Raw genomic sequence first — 25,755 nt, forward strand, 5'->3', positions numbered from 1 at the left:
CCTTGTTCTTCTCTACCATAACTAGTTCAATCGACTCAAACGAACTAGTTAAAGAGTTGTTCAATTGCTATGAGATCTTATGTAACTACACAAGACACAATTGAAACAAAGATGATTCGATTCGATTCGATTGAATCGGCTCATGAACTTTATAGCCACGGTTTGCATAAAGCATTTCTCAGTAATTTAAGTTTCACGTTCAGAGCACATCTTTAGATCATAACTTCTTAAGTTCGCGGACTTAAGTTAATCGGTTGAGTTTTCCAAACTCAGCATAATTTCTCGGAAATAGAACTTCCGCCAGTTCGCGGACTTAGCACACAAACGAGCTTTTGGAAAATCCAGCAGAAATTCTCGGTCGAGAACTTCCGTTAGTTCGCAGACTTGGCAAGCCAATTCCACAATCCTCCCGATTTCTCTTGATCAACAAAGTTCAAAAAATTCGGTTCAAGGAATACATGGTTATGTAATCTAAACTCTAATTTCAATCATTGAGACATTCTCAGAGGATGCTATGTAGCCGTTATTCACAGACCGATTCACGTCAGAGCAATTCTCAAAGTGATTGAAACTTTTCATGACTTTCGTCACTAGGTGAAGATAAACTTGATCAAACTGAAACGCTTTACCAACACATGATTTCGAGATATAGATAGGCGAGATATACTCCGCTCGAAATATCAAATGTGTATGATCTAGTCTATATAGCATACAACTTTTGTCTCATAAGAAGTAGGAGATAGAAGCGATAGACTTTTGAGTGATAGATGAGTTCAAGTCTCCACATACCTTTTTGTTGATGAAGTTCCACGGTTCCTTGTATAAATCTTCGTCGTTGTATGATGAATCGCTGTGAAGTCCTTGAGCTCAACTACACTTTTCTATCCTAGTCCGATACTTAGCTATGTAGGCTAGAAATCAAGACTTATAGTTTTGATCACTAACATTGACAAACATGCTTGAGATAGCAACACATGCGAGGTTGACCGAGCTATGCTCTAACAAAAAGGACAGTCCATTGCTAGATGGTGACTTGCAAATTTGACAGCTGCAATGATGACTCTGTAAGAGAAGATTATATTAGTGATACGTCATAGTAGAGAAGATTTTAACTGTCCATATATAGTTAATAATGTTGAATCTACTTACTTTGCAGTTAGAGCTTGATGATGAATCTCCCATCGGTTATGAAGCTTTAACCGTGCAAGATTGATTTATTTTTTGGCGCTTGTTTTCTTGAGAGAATGATTTTTTTTATTTGGTCGGTGCTTTGTGTAGATTTTTCCAAAGGAATGGGGTGTGGGGGGGGGGGGGGGGGGGGGGGGGTATTATTTTCTTGAAAATTAATGCCGGGATTCGCAATACCGGCATGCTCGATATGTATGGTTCTAAGCAGGTATTTTGTGCCGGCTTTGTCCATAATTTATAAACCACGCCGGTACTAGGTGCCGGCGTGCTCGATAATTTAAATACCACGTCGGTGTTTAAGTTCAAAAATCTTTAACTCCTGGATATTTTTCTTGTGGTACCAGCATAGTTAAGTTAGGAGTGAACCATGCCGGTATGGATATTCCATGGAAGTGTTTTTTGGTTGAAGACCACGCCGGTAATTGTTTCAAAATGGGATGGATTTTTCTTGTGGTACCAGCATGGTAGGTAAAAAGTTAACTGCGTGCCGGCATGGATTTTTTGGTTGAAGACCACGCCGGCAATTGTTTCAAAATGGGGGATATTTTTCGCCGGCATGGAAGTAGTATGAATACCGTGTCGGTTCTGTTGGTGCCGGCGTGGTATTCATACTACGAGTATGCCGGCACCAAGCTTTTTCAGAGAAAAAATGGCAGTTTCAAAAAAAATAATCAAATTTTGGACCTCTTAGCAGCATTACCTGTGTGTTGGGGATGCTTGTATGTTGAACTTGTTTACTTTCTTGGGTTGGTTCTTCATAAAACACTTCACGCTCACGAAAATCATATTCTAAGGGTGTTGCTTCATCATATAAGTCCAATTGTGAGTTGTTATCATTAACCGAAGATTGAAGATATGCTTCTTGTTGTAGTTGAGCTAAAGATTCACCAGCTGCAATTCTCTCCTCACAATCATCTTCCATTTTCACAAAAAAATTGCCACTCAAAAATATTTTTCCCTCCTTCTACTCTCACAAATTCAAATAAAATACACACTAATCTATCCCCCAATACTTAAGATTTTACTAAGTATAATTAAACACTAAACCTGATTAGTGAGGGCTAAATTAGAAATTAAAAAACTAATTACATAAGGGGTGACCCAGATTTGATATTTGGATCCAGTTTTGTCATGTAACTATATCCCCAATTAGTTTTGATATCCCCTAGCGCGTTCCTTTTTTACGGGAACAACTTGCAAAAAAAAATTATTTCATAGTATGTTATTCAAGCTTATTTAGGATAATTTTTGGTAACAGTTAACACATGGGTTGCTTGGAAATTTTCTAATTTTTCCCTCGTTTATGGTATGGTAATCAAAGATGCTTTCTTTCTTTAGTCGGGAAGCGTAAAAACGATCGTGAACCGTCCATCATATCATCTGATGTGATACCAAAATTCATTTACAGCCCTCGGATCCAAAAATCCATTCCCTGTCTATATATACTTTCTCTTTCTCTCCGAAATGTGTCGAACTTTTTCGTGAGAAGAGCTGATGAACTGAAATTTAAAGTGCGGGGAAAGATTTTATTACAGACAGTTACAACAACTACTCTAAAATCTCTATATTCAAAATACGGAATCATGGCGTATTATAGTAAACCACCATTCTTATTTCTGTAGTACTACACCTAGTTAGTAAGTTCGCGAATGATTCAAGTTCGCGAATGATTCGATTTTTCTGTATCGCGAATTTTACCATTTTATTCGCGTACGTTTGCAATTCCGAACCCAAGACGCGTATTATGTGGCATTCCCGGATTATTCGCGAATCGTTCACGAACTTTACGTATCCCGAATGATACGTCCGTTTAATTCGCCAGAAATTCTTTAGCTTTTATGTTTTCAAAGGCCCTATTTTTTTGGGCTTTACTGCCTCCCAAGCATACACGGTCCAATATTAGACGTTGTTGTAATTTTTATGAAACAAAAATGACAGAAGAGATTTGAAGGTGAAGGTGAGAGAGATCTAAACCACTATACCACGTCCTCTTTGATGACTTGTATATATTATTAATATCATCATATTAAGTTTATTTTTTCTTTAAATAACTCACATGTATGCATAAAAATTAGTTTATGACCTTATAAATACTAATTATTTATTATATATAGATACCGAATTTTCAGATCTGAACTCACATTTATAAACCGAATTATACACGTACGTATGCCTTTCCGAATTACTGACGAATCACGTTCCGTTGACCGAATTTTGAACCGAATTTGGATTTTACAAAACCGTATAATACTCGTTTGCCGTTCCGTACGTTTGACGAATCCTCAATTGCTAAATAGGGTACTACACCTAAAAATAATCCTTGATCTCTCTCTCTCCCTAAACATCACCAACACCTCCTTCGCATTCAATTTCTGATTCTCTCTTTCTCTTACTGTCAGCTATTCGTACGCCGTATAACCATAAATCTCACCGCTCCTAATGCTAATGTGCACTGCACGTGACACTGAAACTAGTTTTAATTCCTCTGATCATCATATTTATCTCCTTCCTCCATTTCTAGTTGACCTCTGCAAAAAATCAAAACCCTAAAAATCATAAGATGCCTCGTAGAATCACTCTATCTCCATCACCGCCATTTAATACAACTTTTGAAGGGTTACTTCAACAAGGATCTCACAAAACCGAAGCTGCTGCTGCTTCTTCTTCGTTGCATGATTCTGATTCGAGTTCGATTTCGAGTCTTTTGATAATATCGATTATCCTAACAGTAGTCTTCTTCGTATCTGCATCATTACATATTTTGCTTCGTTATATTAATCGACATTGTAGATCAAACACAGAGGAATTTGAAGGAGAAGAAGATGAAGATGAAGTTACAAGAAGAATCGAACAGATTAATAATCAAATTCATAGTAGAATATCAAGTAGAAGAATATTACCTGCCGCAGAAGAAGAAGAAGAGATTAATCAAAGTAATCAGAAATTGATTGATTCACTTCCTTTGTTTTCATTTGATTCCATTAAAGGTTTAAAAACAACGACAAAAGATTCATCATCGATTTTTGTTTGTGTTGTTTGTTTATCAAAATTTGAAAGGAAAGATAAACTTCGATTATTACCCAACTGTTGTCATGCGTTTCATTCCGAGTGTATTGATACGTGGCTTTTATCTAACCGCACATGTCCATTATGTAGAGCTACTGTACACGCTGAGGAATCACCGAAAATTTTACCATCATCAGCTATTTCGTCAAGAAGATTATCTTCTTCTTCTAATGTTGGTGGTGGTGGTAATGGCGATAGTTTCAGAATAGAAATTGGCAGCGTAAGTCGTCGATCAAGAAATTTATCATCCGAGAATATTGGTGCTGTGCAGAATGGGCGGTCAAGATCTTATTCGATGGGATCATTTGAGTATTTAGTTGAAGATGAATCAGAAGTTATTCTAGTATCATCAGATCAAAGTAATTTTGGCGGGAAAAAGGAGGAAGAAACTGACTCAGCGGCGGCTAATGTGGTGGTGATGGAACAAACAGCGGGATCTGACCAATTAGCGGCCGAAGTTGGTGGTAGTGGTGGTGGTGGAAGAGGTTGGTTGTTAGATTATGTTGATAAGATTGCTTCTTCAACTTCATCGTCTTTTTCTTCTCGTTCCTTTCGACTATCCGGGAGATTCTTCACCGGGAGCAGTTGTCGGTTTGATGGAGGAGTAACCGGAAATGAGAGGCGGACTGAAGATAGTATCGCCGCCGTGAATGGTGATGGGAGCTGGGATTTGGAGGGAAATCATCGATATGGTGAAGAAATTAGCAGTTTCTTTCGGTGGCTCTCAGGGGTATAATTGGTACTTCGTAAAGATAGGCTTCTTCCACCCTTTCGGGCATACAGATTACACTGTGCCTACTTCAGAAACCAGCCAACGAGAAAGAAAAGTAATCCGTATCTCTCTTCGTAATATGTGGATCATAATATGGACAAAATTGTACAATTACAGAAAAGAGTTACATTGCCAGGTACGCTGTTTATATTTGCCAGGCTTGGTTTCATCTCGAGTTTTATTTAGGTTATATTGGTAGTATACTAGTATCATTCTCGCGAAAGCACGTGTTTGAAATACGGATTTTACTACAATGTCCTCTTTTATGGATTATTATTGCTAATACCTTTCTGATAATGGCTGTTTTTAGCCGAGCAGTGATAAGGTAGTGTACTAGTATTATTATTTTGCCTTTTTTCCTTTGAATCTTACTAATTTACCCCTGCATTAGGCATAGCATTAGGACCAAATTATTGGCCTAAGCAAATCAAATGGCTGGGAAACTAGAAAAATCTGGGAGGAGATAATGAGCATTAAATATGGAGAGAGGGAGAGGAGTAAATGAATGAATAAAAAGAGCCGGGAATAGTGGGGACTGTAGGTTGCTGTCTTTCGCTGTGTTTCAATGTTGAGTAATGTTGTTGTTTCTTGAGAGGGAGAGTGATACATGGAACGATGAATGGGGTGTTTTGATTTGGTGGGGGCACGCATGAGAGACTCATGACTACAATGGTGTAACAGTAGTATTTAAAGTGTAGGATTTTTAATTTTCACCACATTTATGATGATCATGAATCACCGACCCTTTATTTATGATTCTGGTCATTGAATTTAATTCCAATACAGAAAAATTTCATATCACAACCTTTTTTGATGATAGGTCTTTTTTAGCGTACAAGCAAGAAAATGTGGGGTAACTGAAATTGATGATGATGAGTACCACTCCTGCTCATGCCTATAACCCCCCTGCTCATACATTATACATACGGATTAGCTAGCAAGCAACCCTCCCCTCAACGGCTAAAGATCGACTTGTAGGCAAAAATGAATCCCATCCTAAAACCCCTCGTATTATGGGAGAACATAATAAACATAGTCAAAAGCTAATCTGAAGGAAGTGGATTTGGTTGGTTTAGATGGAAAGAATCTTTTAGAAGATAATTTGGGCTTAAATGTATCAGCATAATTTTTCTGAAGCTTCTTGGAATATCTAGCCGTATGCTTCCAGCTTTGTCTTGCTTTCTGTTTTTTCCCCTAAAAAGAATGTAAGAAACTTCTTGAGTGTCTCCACTCTCCACACTGAAACCCCAATCGCATTGACCCATTTTTGCAGTCAATCCATATATAGACAAAGACTAACCTCATTTTACATTATACTTGAACATAGTAAACTAAAACCCGTAAAAAAGGGTTTATATAAACATATTTTTCGTACCTGCACGGAACCATGAAGTTACACACCACTCGAAAAGAAGGTTTTTCTTCTTTCTTTTCTTGTTTTTAGCTTTAAATACAGGCTTCTTGTATCATTTTCTAAGGGGTAGATATAGAGCAGAAGACGCCATACTAATGGAGACAAATAAGAAGATTGAATTTTCAAGGACAATGTCAATGTTCAAGTCGCGATAGATTAGTAGCCGTGGGACCATCAGAAATGGCCAGTAGTAGCAAAGAGGAGAGACTTAAATGGTCACTTCCAAAGTTAGTATTGACCTTCCAACAACCCCTTCAGGTTGTAGTCATCTTTCCTTTCATGAGATGCTTAATTAGCTTAGATTCATGCCTTTTTTTTTCCCCTTGCTTTTATCTATAATGGGTTTCTGAAGGTTGTTGTATTGTATGGTTCTATGATGCATCCGAGGTTACCTTACGAATAGGCTATCTTTTTTCCAGAGAAAGGCTCGGTTAAATGTCAACACTTGTATCATCTTGATAGAAATCAAGCTTATTGCTGCCTTAACTACTTAATTACTCTACGTCCCATATTAGTTGAGCTAATTGGTTATAGATTTTGTCCAATAAATAGATGAGCTATTTCACTAATTAAGGGATATTTCTAAAACTACCCTTTTAATTGATTATTGTTTCTATAAGAAATATGTATAATTTGATAGTCGTGTTTATATTCGTTATGTAGGTGTTTTAAAATGCTTTTCGAAGGTATATAGTTTACGAAAAACCGTGATATAGTTTAAGAGATAAATTATTTCGAAATTTTACAAGTTATTATGCGTAAGAACATACTTGTAAAAAATACTTAAACATACTCCCCTTGTTTTCTTGTCTTAAATGATAAAATACAAATGGTTCAACTAATTTGGGACAGAGGGAGTATTTGATTGTACGACTCTAGAACATGATTGACCCTTCTTACGATCCTTTCTGTATAATGGGGTTAACCTGATCCTCAACATAGTCGGCTATTGCAAGTTGGTATACCAAACCTATATTTAAATTCCTCTAAACATGTCTCAGCCTCATTACTTGCAAGTTGCAAATGTGATTAATTAATATAACTAATACACAGACGACAGATCTACAATGTTGACTGCGACCAGAAGACTAAATTCTCTACAACAATGAACAACCTCCTATTTTCTTTCTTCCGGATGCATGGAGCAGTAGACAACTCACTTTTTCTTTTCCCATCAAATAATCAACTTCATTAAGTTCCCGTAGGTGCTGTCCGACTAACTACTAATACAAACTGAACAAAAGAACTTACTGAACAGCAGAAAATACACTTCTCTTTACAACACTAAACAGATATATTTACAGTGAGGAGGGGAGGGATAGAAAATATAATCTCTCGCACCTTCCTACTGATGATTCATTAGATTATACAAAATTCCGAAAACCTTTTCCAATTCTTTGTACTATATCACGAGAATGTCTCATTATCATGGCCCCAAAAACTCTCAGGATCTTGACTGAAAAGAGAAGGATCTTGAATCTCTAGATTTGCTATGTGTCTATCAATGAAACGAGCTTGTATTGACTTTATCAAAAGAAGAATTGTCGGTAAAATCCACCATCTGTCATCTTCTCTGTAAGCAAAAGAACAAGGAAGAAGATTGATATAAAAAAATAAAATCTGGTCCTTCATATTTAAGAGTCAATATTATTGACTTACATTTCAGTTTGTTTCAAGAACTGTTGCAAGCAACAACTCTATCTCAAGAAATTGACATCTCATAATATTCTTTTCTTTTGAACAAGTAGTCAGCAGTTAACCTAGAAGAATGATTATCTGTCCAACTATACCAGAAGGCTCTTTCTATACTTATGTTACAGTGTCCATGGGGAATGGATGGAGATGCCTTCATGGTTTTTCTGAGGATAATCCTGTAACCCATAATGATTATTTTCACAAGAACCAGATTCTCCTTGGACTTCAAAACTTAATAGAAGTATATAGTTGTAAGCAGATAGGTCAAAAGACTAGAAAATCTCAAAACCAACTTTTCCCCTGAATTATATTTGTAGGACGATTATGCCAGTAACTAAATTTTAGTACTACCCAATAGAATCAATTATAGTTGTGAGAGACTCATCTTTGCCTATATACATTTCCTTCAAAAGCCATACTAAAAATAAACATGAATCATACCTTCTACCGTTCCACGCGTTACTCTTCTTGGTTAACGGAAGAAGACCATAATGCAAGACACCACAAATGAAAGCCACAACCTGCACAGTATCCCACGGTGGCCTTAGGAAACAATCAACAAGCGAAGCTAATAATAGGTTTTGATAACTGTAATGCCTATTATTCAATATAGAACAGGTAAAAGAAAACAGTAATGTACTTAAATTGCATCAATTGATATCCAATCCAATTAAATGCAGAAAAAACTTACGATATTTGAAAGAGAGGAAGCATTCCATAATGCATAGACACGAGCAAGTGAGGCTCTTTTAGGTCCTTGACTGAATAGAGCATTCAAACCCGCGGGGAAAGGAGAAAGTAAAGATAGTGGAAGAATTAGCAAGAATGCAAGAAAGGCTCCAAGAGACATCCAGTAAAAGTGAATCAATGTAAGGAGAGTTATAGCAAGATCTCCCAAAAGCATGATAGAGATTAAGAGTTGCAGTCCATCCTGAAAAATATAGATGTCGGTAACTTAAAAATGAAAAACAAAATAAAGTAAGTAAATAAATAAATAATCAGTATAAAAGTGTCATATAACATATGGTCGGTTGCTGATTACCTGGAGACCGATTGGTCTGGTGTTGTGAAGAAAAAGAGAAAATGGGAACAAGAAATCTCTTTTGTAGTCTAAGGATTTTATTGTTGAAGCATCTATAACCCCTCCATTTGACCCCCCCGTTATTCTTTGGCGAGACAACACATGGCCAGTGTATGGAAGACTTTGCTGCAACTGCTTAATGCTTTTAAGTGCAGATTTTGCAATTATTCTGCAATTTTTCCAAATAGTGAACAGGTCCATAATTCATAACTTGGTAAATACACAGATGATTAAAGCAGGAGACTGGAACCAACTGAATTTATTTAATGGAATACAACTTCCAAGAAAACTCATGCTGTAGGAGGTTTCTGATTAAAGATCACGTTTGGTATACAAAAAAGGTACCTGGGTTGAGCACTGGTACTTCCACCTAAGGAATTAGAACGGTGCAAGTTGTGGACAGAGTAATCACCGACTGCTATCAGGACACCCAATTGGTAATAACCGGAAGCTGTTGCTTGGAACCAACCCAGCTGCATTCTAACTCCATGATGCTCTAGTTTCGGGTTTGCATGAGTATTAATCCAATCAAAAACAGGAACTAAAGAAGAACGAATGGAACTTTGCCTCACTGTCCTTAGTTGAGCGTTCAAACCAGCAACAAAACGGTCCCAGATAGTTGCGGGAACATGCTGAAAATGTAATGGCGTTCCAGTTAATCTCAGATAGATATAATAAAACATTATAGATGAATTATAGCTACCTCGCTCAGAAGGTTGGTTAACAACGTGTCACTGTGAAGATTGTACGGTGACATATAGCTTCCATCCCCACCAAAGATGATACAGATGGGAAATCTCTGTTGTACAGAGGGCACGTCTAATCTTTTTTCATCGCCACCAAGGAAGAAATCAATGTAAGCAACCATTAAGTCCGGCGTAGCTCCAACCTGGTACGCATGAAAAAGAAGAAAATTAAATTAGACTTTCTATCGCAAATGATAAAAAACATAAACCCGATTACGAATCAAATGATAAAACTTTCATAAGACATTTCTCTACAAGTTTAGAAAAACTTTCTTTTGTCATCAGAATTAGGCGTACGGCTATACGCCTATACCATGATACTAGGTTCGAATACCACCAGAACTTCTGAATGAGAACGTAGAGACCAAAAGTGGCTATAAAGAATAAATAGTCAAACCTTCATCCCTTTGTAAAGAGCACGAGATCTGCATGACTGGAGACATGAATGGTCATACTCTGATTTGACATATTCCTGAAGGCGATGAATCTTATTTCGCCGACGCCACTGCTTCCAAGACCACGCACAAGGATAAGCAAGCACTGAAAGTATGCTGTGCACTGAACCTTCCCACCACTCATAAGCAGCGACAGAGTTTATTTCATCAATGAATCTGTTGAAGGCGTCTTCATACCTGCATATTGAGCAAAGTCATCATATCCAAATTGAGGAAAATAAACATTAACACTACAACAAAAATAAATTCTCGATTACGAACTCCAATCAAATACATGACAAACTAAAGACAATTTAAATAAAAAGGTTTTTCTTACACAATCTCAATAATGGCTTCAGGGGGAGAGTATGGTAGATGCCATGGTTCTCTAAATGTATTTGGACCCATAAAGTGCATTCTATGCACGTGGCTATGAGTTTCTTCTGCTCTGCTGGTCCCACGTACCTAAGTTTAACGAAAAATAAAGCGTCAAGAAAATGAAGAGATTATAAGTGAAGCCCCAACGAAGTTAAATTTCAAATTCCAAACAGTATAAATGTGTAGTGCTCAAATTTATGAAAGTTACCTCTGCCAAGGACAGTAGGAGAGGAAAATGATGACGGTTGTGATGCTCACTGGAATCTACTGCACGATAAGCATAACCTGATCCGACCAATTTAATTCTTATAGTACTTAACAGAATAGCGAATATCACTATAATGAATGATAGAAGAATTGCAAAAGGCCACGGCCCTCCAAATGTATATATAAGCTCCTCAAGAGGGGTGTAACAATTCGGCATCCTGTATTTCTCGGACATACATTTATATGGACAGAAAGGTTTAGCCACTCCTCCTGCAGTAGATATAAGCACACTATTAGAGCTGATGAAGATTTTAAACACAAAAGCACTAAAAAAATCTAAGCTGATGTAAGAAAGTAAGTATATTAGAATTACCCCGTATATAAATAAAATCAGCACGTTGAGGAAGCAGTTCTAAAGGGCAAGGAGAACAGAGACCTTCATCAGCACCATCAACATCTTTGTACGTACCAACAGGACATTCCTGATACCAATTTCAGACAGTTAAAGAAGAGAAAAATAGATATGATAGTCATAGTAATTAGTTTATTCTCTTAACATTCTCATGTGACATGGTATGGAAAATGAAAATGAGTGCGCTAGCTTTTCATCTAGTGGTAATACTTTATCAGTTTAGTACCCTAAAAACCGTACGTGTATGCATTTGTGATCAGTTATCTAGATGCAGATTTGTATGGCTACCTGAAAGCATATGGCTGATCGAGTATCGACAAATTGTTATTTGCAATTTTATACACAGTTTGACATATCGAGGGTACAGTTGAAATCCCCATAGCTAAAAAAAACAAAAGACAGAATCAGAGGCATACATTGCAGAATGTACCATAAAGCCCTTTGGGACACTTCTTTCCTGTTATAGTGCCATATTGTCCATGGCGACCACGGTTTTTCCCAGTGCCACCGCTGTAACAGATAAAATATGATGACATATAGAACAGGAACGTTCCAATCAGATGTATCCATAAGTTCTCACGGGTAGAACGATGGTACAAGAAAACAAGATTAATTTAATCTGGTGCTGTTCTCATTCACTTTTTAATAAGAACGGCAGACTTTGGATATGCAACCATGAACAGAATCATTTCCAATGAAATAAATTCGAGGACACAGTTACAACGAAAATACATAAGCTGTCGATAAAGATCTTCTGAGTTATGCGCATTCCGAGATATTATTTCAAGAACATCCAGTTTCAAATCTTTTTCAGTCCCACTAACAGCAAGCCTCGGGTCAACAGATGCATGATGCAGAAATTACTTAATTTTCAAGATTAGATGCAGTTGCTAACTATTTATCACGACCTTGCAAATAATGAAAAAATAACAAATAATACTTTTCTTGAGAAAACAAAAGCATACCTATTGTTGATTGTACCATTTAAAGTTGCAAGTGGGACATATTCATCACCTTGAGCTATCCTAGACCAGTGAAAATGAACTCTCCCACCACCACCACCACCTCCACCAGCAGGACCGCCGTTGCCACCAGCAACAGATAGGGACGAATTATCTCCTAGCGTCAGCTCTTGAAGGAAAAGAAGAATTGTCCCACCAGAACCGCCACCAAGTCCATCACTCAAAGTGATATTACTGTTTTTTTTTGCTTCACTATAGCTTTGACCATCAGCTTTTAAAGATCCAGAAATATCTAGCCTCGCGAGTGGCCATTGAGGAGAACCCATCACTGCGAGAAAGAACAAGAAGAATAACCTAATCACATGCTATATCCACATACACGAGGAAGCACGTAGAAAAAAATCATAGTTTAGCTAACCACAATAGAGACAATAATTTAAGCTCAAATTACATGCAGCTTCTAAACAACTATAGCTTATTTGGAGTGATTTCTCATTATGGGATTAGACTTCAGGAATTGAAAGTTAGGAATGAAAAGAGCGAACCTTCAGTTGGTGATGGAGGTCTCTAAAAAACCAAGTATATACAAAAAACAGATCCTCCAAGTGCAGTTCTTAATCCTATACTATACTTTTGTCATAGTGAGACTAGATTTACATGTTTCTTAAAAATGACTTACCTATCATTCCACCTCCGACAATGTTTCCAGATGACCCGATAAGGCTACCACTTCCACTTCCTAGCTCACATGGAAGTTCAGCATTACCGTATGCCTTACCACCTCTTACCATACCTTGTGAAAAACCTGATCCCCCTTCTCCCCCATGACCAGCACCGCCTCCAGCTCCATTTGAATAATTTCCTTTACCAATTCCTTCTTCGCAGCCTACAGAAGAGTTTTGAATCAGAAAAAGAGCTTAAAGTCAGGCACAAAGAGAGAATTGAGGAGCTTGAAAAAAAAAATGATGCAGAGAAGCACCATGTTTCTAGTATCAAACTGATTCCTTTGCTTCCACGAAAAATGTAACTACAAAGATTGAATCAAGTACCATTTTCTGAGGCGCTTATCATGCCACCTGGGTCGATGATAACAGTCTTTGTCCTGATATGCAGAATACTTCCCTTCATGATGCCACTGACGGTAAGGTCCTCAACTCGACATATCTGTGAAGATTAAAAGATGTTAAATAATATAAAGATCCACGCAGACAAAGTTTGAGATGAAAGCAGTTGACCAACCTCCAGTTACAGCGATGAAATTGTGCAAATGTAATCATCAGTTTTACTTTGTAAACAAACTAATAAGAATATAAAACAAGCGAGGTACGTACTTAGAGAGAAATATTTGGTTAATGAACTGTGTATCAGAGAAAGCATCTCTTACTTGAAGCGAAAAAGATAACGTATCATTAAGATGGCAATCTTCAGGGGGATTTATCAAATCCAAAGGGCAAGTCTGACTCTCACAATGTGCTTTAGTTGCCCTAATATGTTTTAGTAAGTATTAGACGTGAAGATTGTATTTGAATCATTACTAAATTAATGAAACCCTGTAACAGAAAGATGAGTAAATACTCACAGATTCCGACTATCTTTACCATCCAGTGGTGCCTGAATTAAGGAACCTGGGCCAACCTGTCCAAGATGAAAGGGCGGCATCAAACACTTCCAATTCCACTAGATTTTCTTTAGAAAACAATTCAAGTGAAGAAATGCAACTAGCATAAGCACATAACTAATGGAAGTTAAGTTCTAAATTCTTAATCAGCATTAGCACTTTAACCAACAAATTGCTAACATTTTTCCAACAAAACGTTTCTAACATGAAACATATGCATCAATCTTCAGTACAATAACCAGAAACACATATTGCTAAAGCTTCTTACAGTTATATTATAAAATAGAGACAAGAAAAGTCGCTGGCCTTTAATTGCATCACCGCGACCAGTTAACCGCAGAAGTCCTTGACCGTAAACAGCCAAGTTTCCATTTGTAATAATGACGGAGTTTTCCTGTCAGAACAGAGACGTAAATACCTTAGCTTTAAAAGAAAAGACAACAATGTGTGCAGGTGTTTATGTTAAACATAAGGATTGGCAATCAACGACAAGAATATATGTGTGAGGTTCAGATGAACATACCCTGAGAACCACTAGATTTCTGACTTCAAGAACAGATGTTGCAACACTCTGATACCCACCGCCATCAATTTGAACTTTAGAATTCCACATCAGTAACATTTTGACAGCAATTCTGAATGCACCATACACCTTCAATCATGCGACAACTTTTCAGGATATTTTACAGCGAAGAAAGGCCCTTCTACAGATAGTCTATAAAACATAAGACTGTACACATGTCATTGCAAGATCTCCACTTCCCAAGTCAAACGTGCTCAAGTCCCCTACATTACATACCTCAATGATGGAGTCACTCATCAGAAGTTCTTCTGCAACAAGTTCAAATTCAGAGACTGGAAAGTCGGACAACCCAAAGCTGATACTGGCCCCATACAGTATACTGATTTGGCCTCTTACCTGTACAACCAAAAAGATAATGCCAAAGCGATTACTACGATATACTACGATAAGGCAGCAGGAGCATCACACCCTACGAAGAAGTGATAACAAACAAAATTTCCAACGGTTTCTGTTCCTTGTACAGAAGTAGGATGAGAGAGAGAGAGAGAGAGAGAGAGAGAGAGAGAGAGAGAGAGAGAGAGAGAGAGAGAGAGAGAGAGAGAGATGTTCAAATTAGTGAGTGAAGCCCACTTTTATGTGAGTGTTTTTTTCAGATATAAAAAAGACCACATTTAGTCACCTGCATTCTGCTCCAAAGAAGAGGAACTAAAACTTTTGCATTGTTCTCCACAAAAACATTGGACCAAAGTGATCTTGTAGGAAAATCCAGCAAAGGAGTTTCTGTTCGTGTAGTAACATTGTCGTTACTAACTCGCAGACTCTGAAGAGTTGCATCAAATATTGTACCTGCTGCACCAGCATTCCCAGGACAGCCAATACTCTCTCCACCTAAAACACCACAAGTTAACTCATATAAAGCTTTATCCAGGAATCCAAAAGATAAAAACTATTTATCAAGATTGTTACTTAGGCGTATCCCATATAATGAGAAAGAATGTATATCAATTTAACTAGTCAAATAACACATTTGTGCCAAAAAGTTGCTTTGACTAGTAAAACAAATGGCATATAAGTATCAATTGTCGCTTCCACCAATAATTCATCAGTGTACGCAGCAAGTACAAACCATGGACGGTGACCTTTATGCCTCCTTGTATACTGTAGCATTCCAATGATATTCTTCCGCCCCCACCTCCTCCCCATCCCTTGCCACCTGCTGCACTTATGGCACCAGTTCCTTTCCTAGAAATAAGAATAACTACCATAAGGCTAGCACAAGAGAGTAAGTACGATACAAGCAACTACAATGGAAATCATACTCCCTCCGCCTTTCAAAGAGTGATACTTTCACTAGTTGCACAATCCTTAAGAATTAGAAAGAGAACGAACAAGTATGATGAAAGCTTCAGAGAAATACTCATTGTTGTTAAGTATCTCTTTTCGAGGGACAAAAACAAAAGGTGAAAGTATCGCTATTTAAAGGATGGAGGAGTGCGTTTATATTAATCTGGGTTGGTAACAATAATTCTAATATTTGAAAAAGTAGAGAAAATTGTATATTTTGTCCTTCAGGAGGTAAGAGCATCGAGCTACAACAAAAAGGTTAGCACAGTTACATCTTTAAAGCGTGAATTTTGATACTTCCGCCTGACCCCCCTCCACCTTTAGGACCTCCTACGCCTCCTTCTGCAGTGACAGATCCATTCAGATACAGTACATCCTTTGCAAAGAGTTTGATCCTTCCTCCTCCATTTCCTCCTAACATCTTCACAGCTGATGTACTACCTCCCTTACTACCGTAACTCCAAGGATCATTGAGAGTAGACCACGCGTAAACATCCCCACCCCAAAGATTTGTCGTATTACTTTCCTTACAGGATGCACCTCGGCCTCCGTGCCCTCCACCAGCTCCAGTAGTGCCATATGGAGTGCCACTAGTCTGAGTAGGTGGTGGTCCACCCAAAGCAGATGTGTTAATGAATGTATCACTATGCAGAGTCAAATTGGCAGCAGAAAGAGTTACAGACCCAGCAACTAGACTTGCATACTGACCCACTTCAATGCTTCCTGATAAATTGAAACTAATTGAACATCCTTCAACGGCACAAACAATTGATACGTGTGGGCGTATCTCTAGATTGCCCGTTCCAAATATATAGATATCATGATCCAAATGCAAGTTTAAATTAATCACGCAAGTTGTGTTGAACGATCCAACACCTTTCAGATCCTTCTCACAAGAAACTGAATCATTCGGTGATGATAAAGAAACTGAATCATTCGGTGATGATAAAGAAGCTGATGTTTTAATATAATTGGGAATGCCTCTTCTGTATTCATTGCTTAAAACTGATTCAAAATACTCATCTGTAAAAGTTCCTAATTTAATTCCTTCACTCCTACACTGTCCCAGACTAACAAATTGCATGGATATAAGAAGATGCCCCCATAAAATGCACCAGCAGAGATGAGATTTATTCAGCACTGGATGCATTACTGATTGCAAGAATAGCAAACATTAAAAGTCATCCAGACTAGTTAACATTATACCCTTGACTTATTTAGACTGTGAGACCACTCCTCTAGCATCAAGTAACATACGAAAAAACATCACTATGGCGCCGAGTCTTATATGCTTTTGAAAAATTCCAATCACTGTCCAACGAGATTACTCCCATTTAAACTGATTTTCCTCTTGCCAGTTGGAGCCTCGCTGGGAAAATATAACCATATATAATGTGGTGGTAATGTCGATTCGCAGTCTGCCAATTGTACAAGTAAAGAAAAGGGTCAAATACAAATGATGAACTATACCACAGGAACATAACTAACTCAACCAATAAACAGCGTTCCAAGACTATGCTATTTCTATCAACAGTAGGCACTGAAACCATCTTGACATAAGTAAATAAGAACTTCTGTTAATCGTTCCAACGACTTCTTTCACAACCTAATAATGACGCAAATTCAATTATTTGACTTACCAATTTTACATTCATTTACTATCGTATTTAAAAAGAATCAAGGATTTACCTACTCTAAAGCACAGTGATCACGATTAATCGATACTTAAGAACATCCAGAAAAAGGAAATTAAATAAGTCCACACTAATCATCACCAAGGTTTCCTCACTCACATCTAACCTCATAATTACTAAGGATTTCTTCAAGATTATGGCTGATCAAAAGATCTAAACATCCAATTTCTCCATTTAATAACCACTACATTTATAATTATACAAAAAAAGAAATCTCCAGAAAATTCATTTCTAAACTTAAAATCACTCGACGATGAACAAAATCATCACCAGATCATACCAAATTCTATAACCTTCTAATTAAATTGATCAAAAAAAAAAAAATCAAAATTAAATAAATATTATATACAGAGAGAAGTTAGAGTGATAGTGAGAGAAGAATATACAGTACCTTTATCTTCTCACTTTTCGGTGGAGGATCAAAGAAGAAACCCTAGATTTTAGTAACACTGATAATACTAAATCTACTACTACTACTACTTTCTTTGAGAATCAATCGCTGTATTTTCTTCTCTGGTTCAAATTTAGTTGTGTGTGATTTTTTGTCCAGCTAGGATCAACTACTACGAGTCAAAGAAACGTTTTTGATTATCTGGATTCCACGTTAAAAGGCTGTAATGGGGAAAACCAAACACATATGCCCATCCATTGTGACGTTATTTAAATATTTGCCATTTTGTTTCGTTTTCTTATTTTTTCAACTAACCAAGTACAACTGTACTGTTCAATTGTTCTAATCCTTTACTTTCGATGTTACCTATCTACTTCCGGTACGTTATTGATTTGCATAATTCCAACTTCCAAGCTACCAACCTTCCATGCAGCCTCCATGCTTGTAATGTAGCAGGCATAACCAGTACATGAAATATTTCAAGCAATACTGCATCACATAAAAAACTGACTGCTTTTTCAACCGATTTTCAAGTCTATTTACCTCCTGGTTCTTGTACTGATTTAGCCGGAATTTTAGTTATTTAATACTCCTGCTTTTTTCAATTAGTTGCATCCTTTCATTTAGAATATTATTAGGTAGGTTGAATAATTTGTTTATGGCGTTCAGGTTACTTGTTATGAGCTTTCGAAGGTCTTTCTTACAGCGCTAAGGGCACAATAAAACTCCGATAAATTAATGGTGTTAAGACTGATAATTTTTACCTTTATCAATTTATTGATAAAATAATAAGTTATTAGATTATCTAGAAATTCTAAATTTATTTTAAAATTATTTTTTATTGTAACTAAGTAAGTCTTTGTTTACAAATAATGAAGAAACTTGGAAAGAAGGAATTATAAGAATAAGAAATTGATTGGAAACCTAGCTACAAGCTGAGCACCAACCCTTTTTTCGAATAACAACCTCTAACCGGAGAAAAAGAAAATTTCCCACCTTAACATTCGCATCATGACTAGCCATGTAGTTCCGCAGTCTCTTCAGAAAATCAATGGTGTCATTATCAAGCAAAAATAATTTTTAAAATTTAAAACAAAAATAAAATATTTAAGTTAAATTTCAAGAGGAACTTAAAAATAATAGTCTTATGAAGTATGAACATTAAAACTAAATTATTTCATCCTATAATATGAATACGCTCTCTAGAACTCCTCTTAAATTTTAAATTAATTTATAGTTTAAATTATTACTTTTTTATTTTTATTTTTTTTTATAAAAAAAAACTTTATTCGTAAGATGAAAAATCAAGGTTACAAACAATTTTATAGTTTAAATTAAAATAATTATTACTGATTTTATAGTTTTAGGTAAACAAATAAATTAAATTAAAATTGAATAATAAATTTTTTAAATAAAATAAAAATTTGCATAATTAGATAAACTAAAACCATAATCACTAAAATTAATTAAATAAAATTTAAAACATCAGAGATAAATTTCAATATAGTATATAATATGAACAAAAAAATGGACGAATTATAATTTCTTTTTTAATAAAGCACAATATAACACAAAACAAACAACTTATGATTTCTATTTTAATAAAGCACGACAACGAAGTGCTATTATAATGATTATTAATCTATATATTAGTTGGGATAAATTTGGGGAGACCACTATTGGGGGATATTAAATTAAAATTACCCCCTTAGCCAAAATCCAACCCCATATAACGGTGAGTATCCCCCAATTTGTTAGAGTATCCCCCAATTGTGACTTCCTCTATTAGACACTTCAAATTATTATTATCTTATAAATCTAGCGAGGTTATTATTTTAGCACACTGGCTCAAGTTAGGACCCACAAAAATATTATCTTATCGAAATTATTAATTTTCGGGGATTAATATATCCAGGTTCTACTGCCTATCTATATATTGTTATTATAGTTTTAAATGTGTTATTGAGGGCGATCTACTTTAACATGATGTGGTTCTACAATTCGTTAAAGATCAATGCCTATTGCAAGGGATCGTGATGACGATGTTTTGCGTATATTATTCCCTTTTTGGTCATCTTAGTCTTATTAAAGAACACGGATCAAAATTGTGAACTCTTAATTCAGATGTCCTTCTTTGAATACCATGAGTAAAATTTTCGAAATTTACAATTTTAATATGTATGATGTTTTGAGCATGTTGTATGCATTCTTACTATATCAATGAACTTTAGATGTCTACCTTTTCCTTCAAAAATATAAGAAAGAAAAACTGTAATTTCTGAAAACTATAATGTTATAGAGTGAGCAAAAGTAGTTTCTCTTTAAAAACTTTTATACTTTATTCTACAGCGTCATCGGTAACTTTGTTACAAACTTCAAAGTACACCACGAGAATAAGTTTGCTTTCTCTCTTTTCAAAAACTCTAACAGTCATCACCATCTCCTTGCTCGATCTGAGAAAGGGTTTTTTTTTTTTAATTAATAGATTATTTAACTAAAGATGTTATTTTGTGATTTTTGGTTCTGTTGACACATTTCTTCACTATTTGGGTGATTTTCGTTGTTAGAGCGATTCTTCCTTCGTTTAAAAAGCGATATTTCTTTACTCTAATGGTGATTCGTTCAATCTTTGTTCGTTGGTTTATGACTTGTTATTCTAGATTCAGGAGCATCGATAATCCACAATATTGCTACGAGTTCATCTTCAATAAAAGGGATTTAGGGCATCCCGATTTTTCGTTTATATGTACAAGATTAAGTGTTAACTACTCCTTCCTTTTCAGAGCATATTTTATTTAAAAATACAAACATTCAAAATGGTTGGTGAAATGTTGGGGGTATCATAATATACCACTAAATTTTTCGTTCGGACCTATGAGACAAAACCTAATACAATTGGAAGTAAACCAACTTAATGATCATTTAACAACGGATTATTGTCATAAACCATTTTGACAAAATATTATAGACCTCTTGACATGGAACATCTCTTTGGAGCATTGGCGCAACAGGATAGAGATGCAAATTCTTATCTCAAGAAACATTGGGTATTTAACTTCAAGTAAATTTTTAAACAACCAATATTGATGCTACTCGAGTTTCCACTGTTGATACATGACAATGATTACCCTTTGATAGGGCTATGGAGACCCAAAAAAAATATAAGGCAAACCCATTAGGAAAATTGTGACTTGGGGACTAAGGCCCAATTCCAATAGAATATGTCCATGTACTAGCAAGGATAAGGAGGGGATTAATGAGGAATTAGAGGTTTATCATGAGGAATGACAACAATGGTAAATAAGAAGGTTCCAATGACATGTGGCATGTTGTCATGAGAAGAAGGATTTTGGGAAAAGCTTATAAAAAGAAGGACATAGTACAACGGAAAGAAATTTCTTTCTCATACTATTCTTGGAAAAGGTGTAGTCATTGTTGTGGACGTGTAGGACCTACCTCATCTTTACCTCTCAACATCAACCAAATCACTTAGCGAAAAAATAAGAGTACAAAAATAAAAACGTAAATGTTTTTGATAAATAAATCATGGCATCAAGCATATAACTAAATAATCATAAAGCTTTTTCAAGTTTGTAGACATACCTTTTTATAAGAATCCAATCGTGAATCTTACAGCTTTACCAGATATTAAAATCTTACCCAATATAATATGTGCCCCCAATTCTTGTGCCTTCCTCACCACCTTTCTTATAAGGCATTTCTTGGTGAGGGTATACTTCCAACACAATCAGTGAACAATATCTTGCTCACCAAAGGCTATTGAAACATAATATTCCACATTTATGGATTTTTTCACCATCCATAGTTTTTGGCTTATTTTGTTTCTTCTTCTACCAATTTTTGTGTTTCACTTTTGGATTATCATGAAGGAGATCTCTTTTAGACCCATTCATATCTAAATCCATCTTTCCCAAGAAATTTTTAACTTCCAAAATCGTGAATTTTGCCTTTTTCATAGTTATGGAATTTTATGGGAGATCAGTTCTTTTCACACTCAATGCAATATTGACTTTCTTTGGTACCCACTTCTGAGAATAATCGGAACCTTCTTCCCATTAGTCTCTTCAAGAATTCTCGGAAGATAATCGGATTGACTATTTTTTTGCAAGTTAGTCTTGCTCCATTTGGGAGCATCGGATCTTGTCTTCGTCTTTACAAAGTTCACCTTTTGATAACCATTACAATTGTGAAAAGGCTTTGTATGACGTTTATAGGCATATCTTAGTTTATTGTAGCATTGATTCCTTTGTCTAAAGGTTGGACGTTGACAACCCATAATGTCAAGGGTATTAGCCTTAACATATGATCTAGGTTTAATCACTTCTTATGATGCCTAATCAAGCACATCGCGGAGTTTTTTATCCCTGATACGAAAACGACATCCCCTTTGCAGGTGACCTTTATTTCCGCAATAATAACAAACATAAGGAATGTTATTACCTGAGTTCGTATGTGTTGGCTTTGGAGGTTGATATAATTTGCTCTTTGGAACCTTAACTGCCGATGTAGGTATTTCACTTTTGCCATCAGTGGAAACCTTTGGTTGAGAATAATCAGTAGCCTTGAAATTTTTTACCTCTTTGCTAATACTTGGAGCATATATTCCCTTATAGCCCAATCCTAGTGTATCACGATGATTTTTACTTGCTCCTAGCGTAGTGGTTAATTTGTTCGAGCTAGTATTGAACTTTTTCAAGTCCTCTTTCAATAAACTTTATATTATCAAGAAAAGCAGTTAAATCAGCCTCAAAACGTTTTTCTCGAGCGAGATAAGCACTTTCTTTCTCTTGGAAACTACTTTGTTGAGAGTTAATCCTTGCTTCAGATTCTGCAAGTTTCTCTTTCAACAAAAATAAATTTTAACAAAGATTATCACATTCAAATGACTTTATACGTAGGTCTTCCTCAGAATCTTTGAGGATCGATTCGTTAGAGCGGTTTGAAATATAAGACATCCACAAATTTTTCTAAATTTCTTGTTTTCTCGACAGAGAGGAGTCAGAAAAGAAGTCAGGCAAGAAGTCGCCACCTTTTTCTTTTCAAGAGGTTTCAACATCTCTTCATACTCTAAGATATCGTCTTCTACATCTCTATCAATATATGAGTCACATTCATCGAATATTTCATCCTGAAAAGGCAAGGGTACCCAAATATACCTCAAGCTAAAACTTTTCCTACCTATAAGTCCTTTCTCCGAAAGTGATTGTTTATGGACTGAGTCGAGACAATACAACAACAAAGTATGTTTACTTGATAAAAAGGTTCGGACTTAACCAAACACAATAGGATTGCTTATCAAGTAAATAGGAATTAATGTTTGTGTAATTTATTTTAATTATAATAAAACAATTATAATGCGGAAATATAAAGTAAATGACACAGCAAGATTTTGTTAACGAGGAAACTGCAAATGCAGAAAAACCCCGGGACCTTGAACAGAATTAAAAACTCTCAGGATTAAGTCGCTACACAAAATTACACCAACTTCGTATAGTTGAGACTAAGCAATTAAACTTATAGTTCACCTAGTTTCGTCTGTATTCTCACGCCTCCAACTTATGAATAAGTCGCGTACTTGGAAAAGTTAGTTTGGTTCGTATTCCAAACAGTAAAGGAACAACAAAATCTGTTTGGTATCAACTCTCTTCAACCAAATGATGTGAGTTCGACAAAGGCTCTTCTGTTTATCTTAACATAAACTCCTTCATCAGGTTATTAGATATATCTTATGTTCAACTACCGAAGTAATTGTTAAGATTTTGCAATCAATACTTTTAATCACAAAAAATTGTATTGATGTCGATCTGCACAACTAATCAATCCAATCTACCACAAGGATAAACCGATTATAGTTGGATCCTCTTATACGAAACAAGTATTGTGCACACCAAAGATTATAAACCCCAAATCAGAAATCTTCAATATCTTCTTTGTCTTCATCTTCTTAGATCTTCAATAAACACCTGCACATAACGACTTGAATCTCTTGTGATCAATAACGCACAGAACGGAGTCTGTTAACAATGGATTATCACAAGATCGTCTTTAGCACTAACAACAGTCTAAAGATCCATGTTGAAACTTCGATCTAGTTTGAGTGAATCTTATATCAGAAGAGAAGATTCTCAAGCATAAACAAACTAGGTGCAATCAAAGTTCAACCACCGTTAGTCAATCAAATCAATTGAAAACACAAGATAAATCGCAATTATCTAGTTTCCCACCAATGGTACTCGTAGAGCTTCTCAATCCCAAAGAAGACTTTAAACTGAGCGGTCGTAAGAGATTTCGCTTAATTAGGTTACTCTCCTCTCCGAATAGGCGGCTACACCAGTAACAACACAACCGAGGAAGTTTGTTGTCACGAAGGATTAGTTTGCTAGAAATGCGAACTTCAAGTATTTATAGAAAGGAAGTTTGGACACCAAGGAATTTCCAAAACCGAAAATATTCTCAAAGATATTCAATATATTCCAAATTCGGTTTCCATAATTCCTGGAAATGCTCTGTCCAAAATAATGACCGAAAATCTCTTTGGAAAATCTCAACTAGTAAATGCACATTACTAATGCTCATTTTCCTAAAATAAAATTAACAACCTTAATTAAAAGATTCTTAACTTATTTATATTTCGATCCTGGGATTTTCTTCTTGTAGTTATTAAGGAATAACTTTGAACAATAAAAGATAAACATTACTGTACGTGTTCAAAGTATGTCGACATCCTTACTTTGTAAGTCCTCTTTCATACTTACAACCTTGAAACCGATTTGCCACACTTCGAAACAAGTTTAGAATTGGTTCATCTGACTTTCAAGAACTATATGATTGATCAAGAACACTCAATCACGAAACACTGGTTTAACGGTTCTACCAAAACAAGTTTCGGTTCTACCTCCATGTGAGTATTGTGCATAGTCACACTAGCTTTCCAAAATTCGGTTGACTATGTACTAGGATCGGTTCCCCGCATATATATGGTATCTAACTTATATGTGTTGCACATGTCCACAGGATCGGTTCCCTTTTGCCTAAAAACGTATTGCACGTGTCCATATGATCGGTTCCCCTTTCTCCTACAAACTTGATGCACCTCATACAAGGATCGATTCCCCTTTGTGATGTGTTGCACCTCTTCATAGGATCGGTTCCCCTTTACCCAGATTCGGTTAAACAAATCACAAACTCGATCATACCATCTCAGGTGATTACTTAAGATCGGTTTCACTAATAAAAGTCATACCAATACATAAGTCAGGCCTTTGTGAATAGTTTTACCAAGAACACAAACAAGTCGTGAGTGGTTATACTAAATCACACATATTGGATGTTCACAAGATATGCAATGAATAACAATCCCAATAACGCCTAGCGATTTCCTTTTCGATTCATAAACAAGTTTATGAACTTACTTCCTTAAAACACATGTAAAAACATTGTTTCTTAGGATGAAATCCTCACCTCATACCCATACATAATCACGATAGTATTTAAACGATTATGTCGATGTCTTATCTACAAAGTTTAATGGTTAAGCAATAAACTTCATTGTGTATTCTTTAATACTATGTCTATCTAAAGGGTTCATGCTTCGCAGTATCGTTTTTAATATGCACGACTTGAGAGATACGTTAGGGAATGAAACAGTTCAAGTCAAATATCACTAACCTCAAGTGGAAGGATGATATTGTCGTTGTAGCTTCTTACTTCTTCACTTCTTCAAATCTTCGCAATACTTGTAATGTTTCATATCCTAATACTTTCAATCTAACTTGTACGAAGTTGACTCTAGTACATAATCAAGCGACT

The 25,755-nt window shown here is 36.0% G+C and overlaps 2 protein-coding genes across 3 annotated transcripts; one reads left to right on the forward strand and one right to left on the reverse strand.

The window, feature by feature from the left end:
• Positions 1-3,384: 3,384 nt before the first annotated feature.
• Positions 3,385-6,026, forward strand: LOC113297323 (E3 ubiquitin-protein ligase ATL4-like). Of its 2 annotated transcripts, none has more exons than XM_026545756.1 (2): positions 3,385-5,162; positions 5,847-6,026. In XM_026545756.1, the coding sequence occupies exon 1, from the start codon at positions 3,749-3,751 to the stop codon at positions 4,988-4,990; it is 1,242 nt and encodes a 413-aa protein (XP_026401541.1). In that variant the 5' UTR covers positions 3,385-3,748; the 3' UTR covers positions 4,991-5,162; positions 5,847-6,026. The 2 variants fall into 2 exon arrangements, with proteins under 2 accessions (XP_026401541.1, XP_026401542.1); XM_026545757.1 differs by lacking the exon at positions 5,847-6,026 and adding an exon at positions 5,418-5,760.
• Positions 6,027-7,446: 1,420 nt separating this feature from the next.
• On the reverse strand, positions 7,447-18,116 carry LOC113297325. Its single transcript, XM_026545758.1, has 23 exons — positions 17,926-18,116; positions 16,113-17,258; positions 15,623-15,738; positions 15,176-15,384; positions 14,773-14,892; positions 14,497-14,625; positions 14,242-14,367; positions 13,935-13,990; positions 13,740-13,839; positions 13,405-13,519; positions 13,035-13,241; positions 12,359-12,683; positions 11,810-11,903; positions 11,355-11,463; positions 10,983-11,251; positions 10,734-10,861; positions 10,360-10,594; positions 9,920-10,105; positions 9,562-9,848; positions 9,178-9,385; positions 8,827-9,066; positions 8,577-8,656; positions 7,447-8,013 (listed from the first exon to the last, which is right to left on the reverse strand). The coding sequence occupies exons 2-23, from the start codon at positions 16,988-16,990 to the stop codon at positions 7,848-7,850; spliced, it is 4,383 nt and encodes a 1,460-aa protein (XP_026401543.1). The 5' UTR covers positions 16,991-17,258; positions 17,926-18,116; the 3' UTR covers positions 7,447-7,847.
• Between the last annotated feature and the right edge of the window lie 7,639 nt (positions 18,117-25,755).

This window comes from Papaver somniferum, chromosome 7 (assembly GCF_003573695.1).
Source record: "Papaver somniferum cultivar HN1 chromosome 7, ASM357369v1, whole genome shotgun sequence".
In the NCBI taxonomy this organism is placed as follows: Eukaryota; Viridiplantae; Streptophyta; class Magnoliopsida; order Ranunculales; family Papaveraceae; genus Papaver; species Papaver somniferum.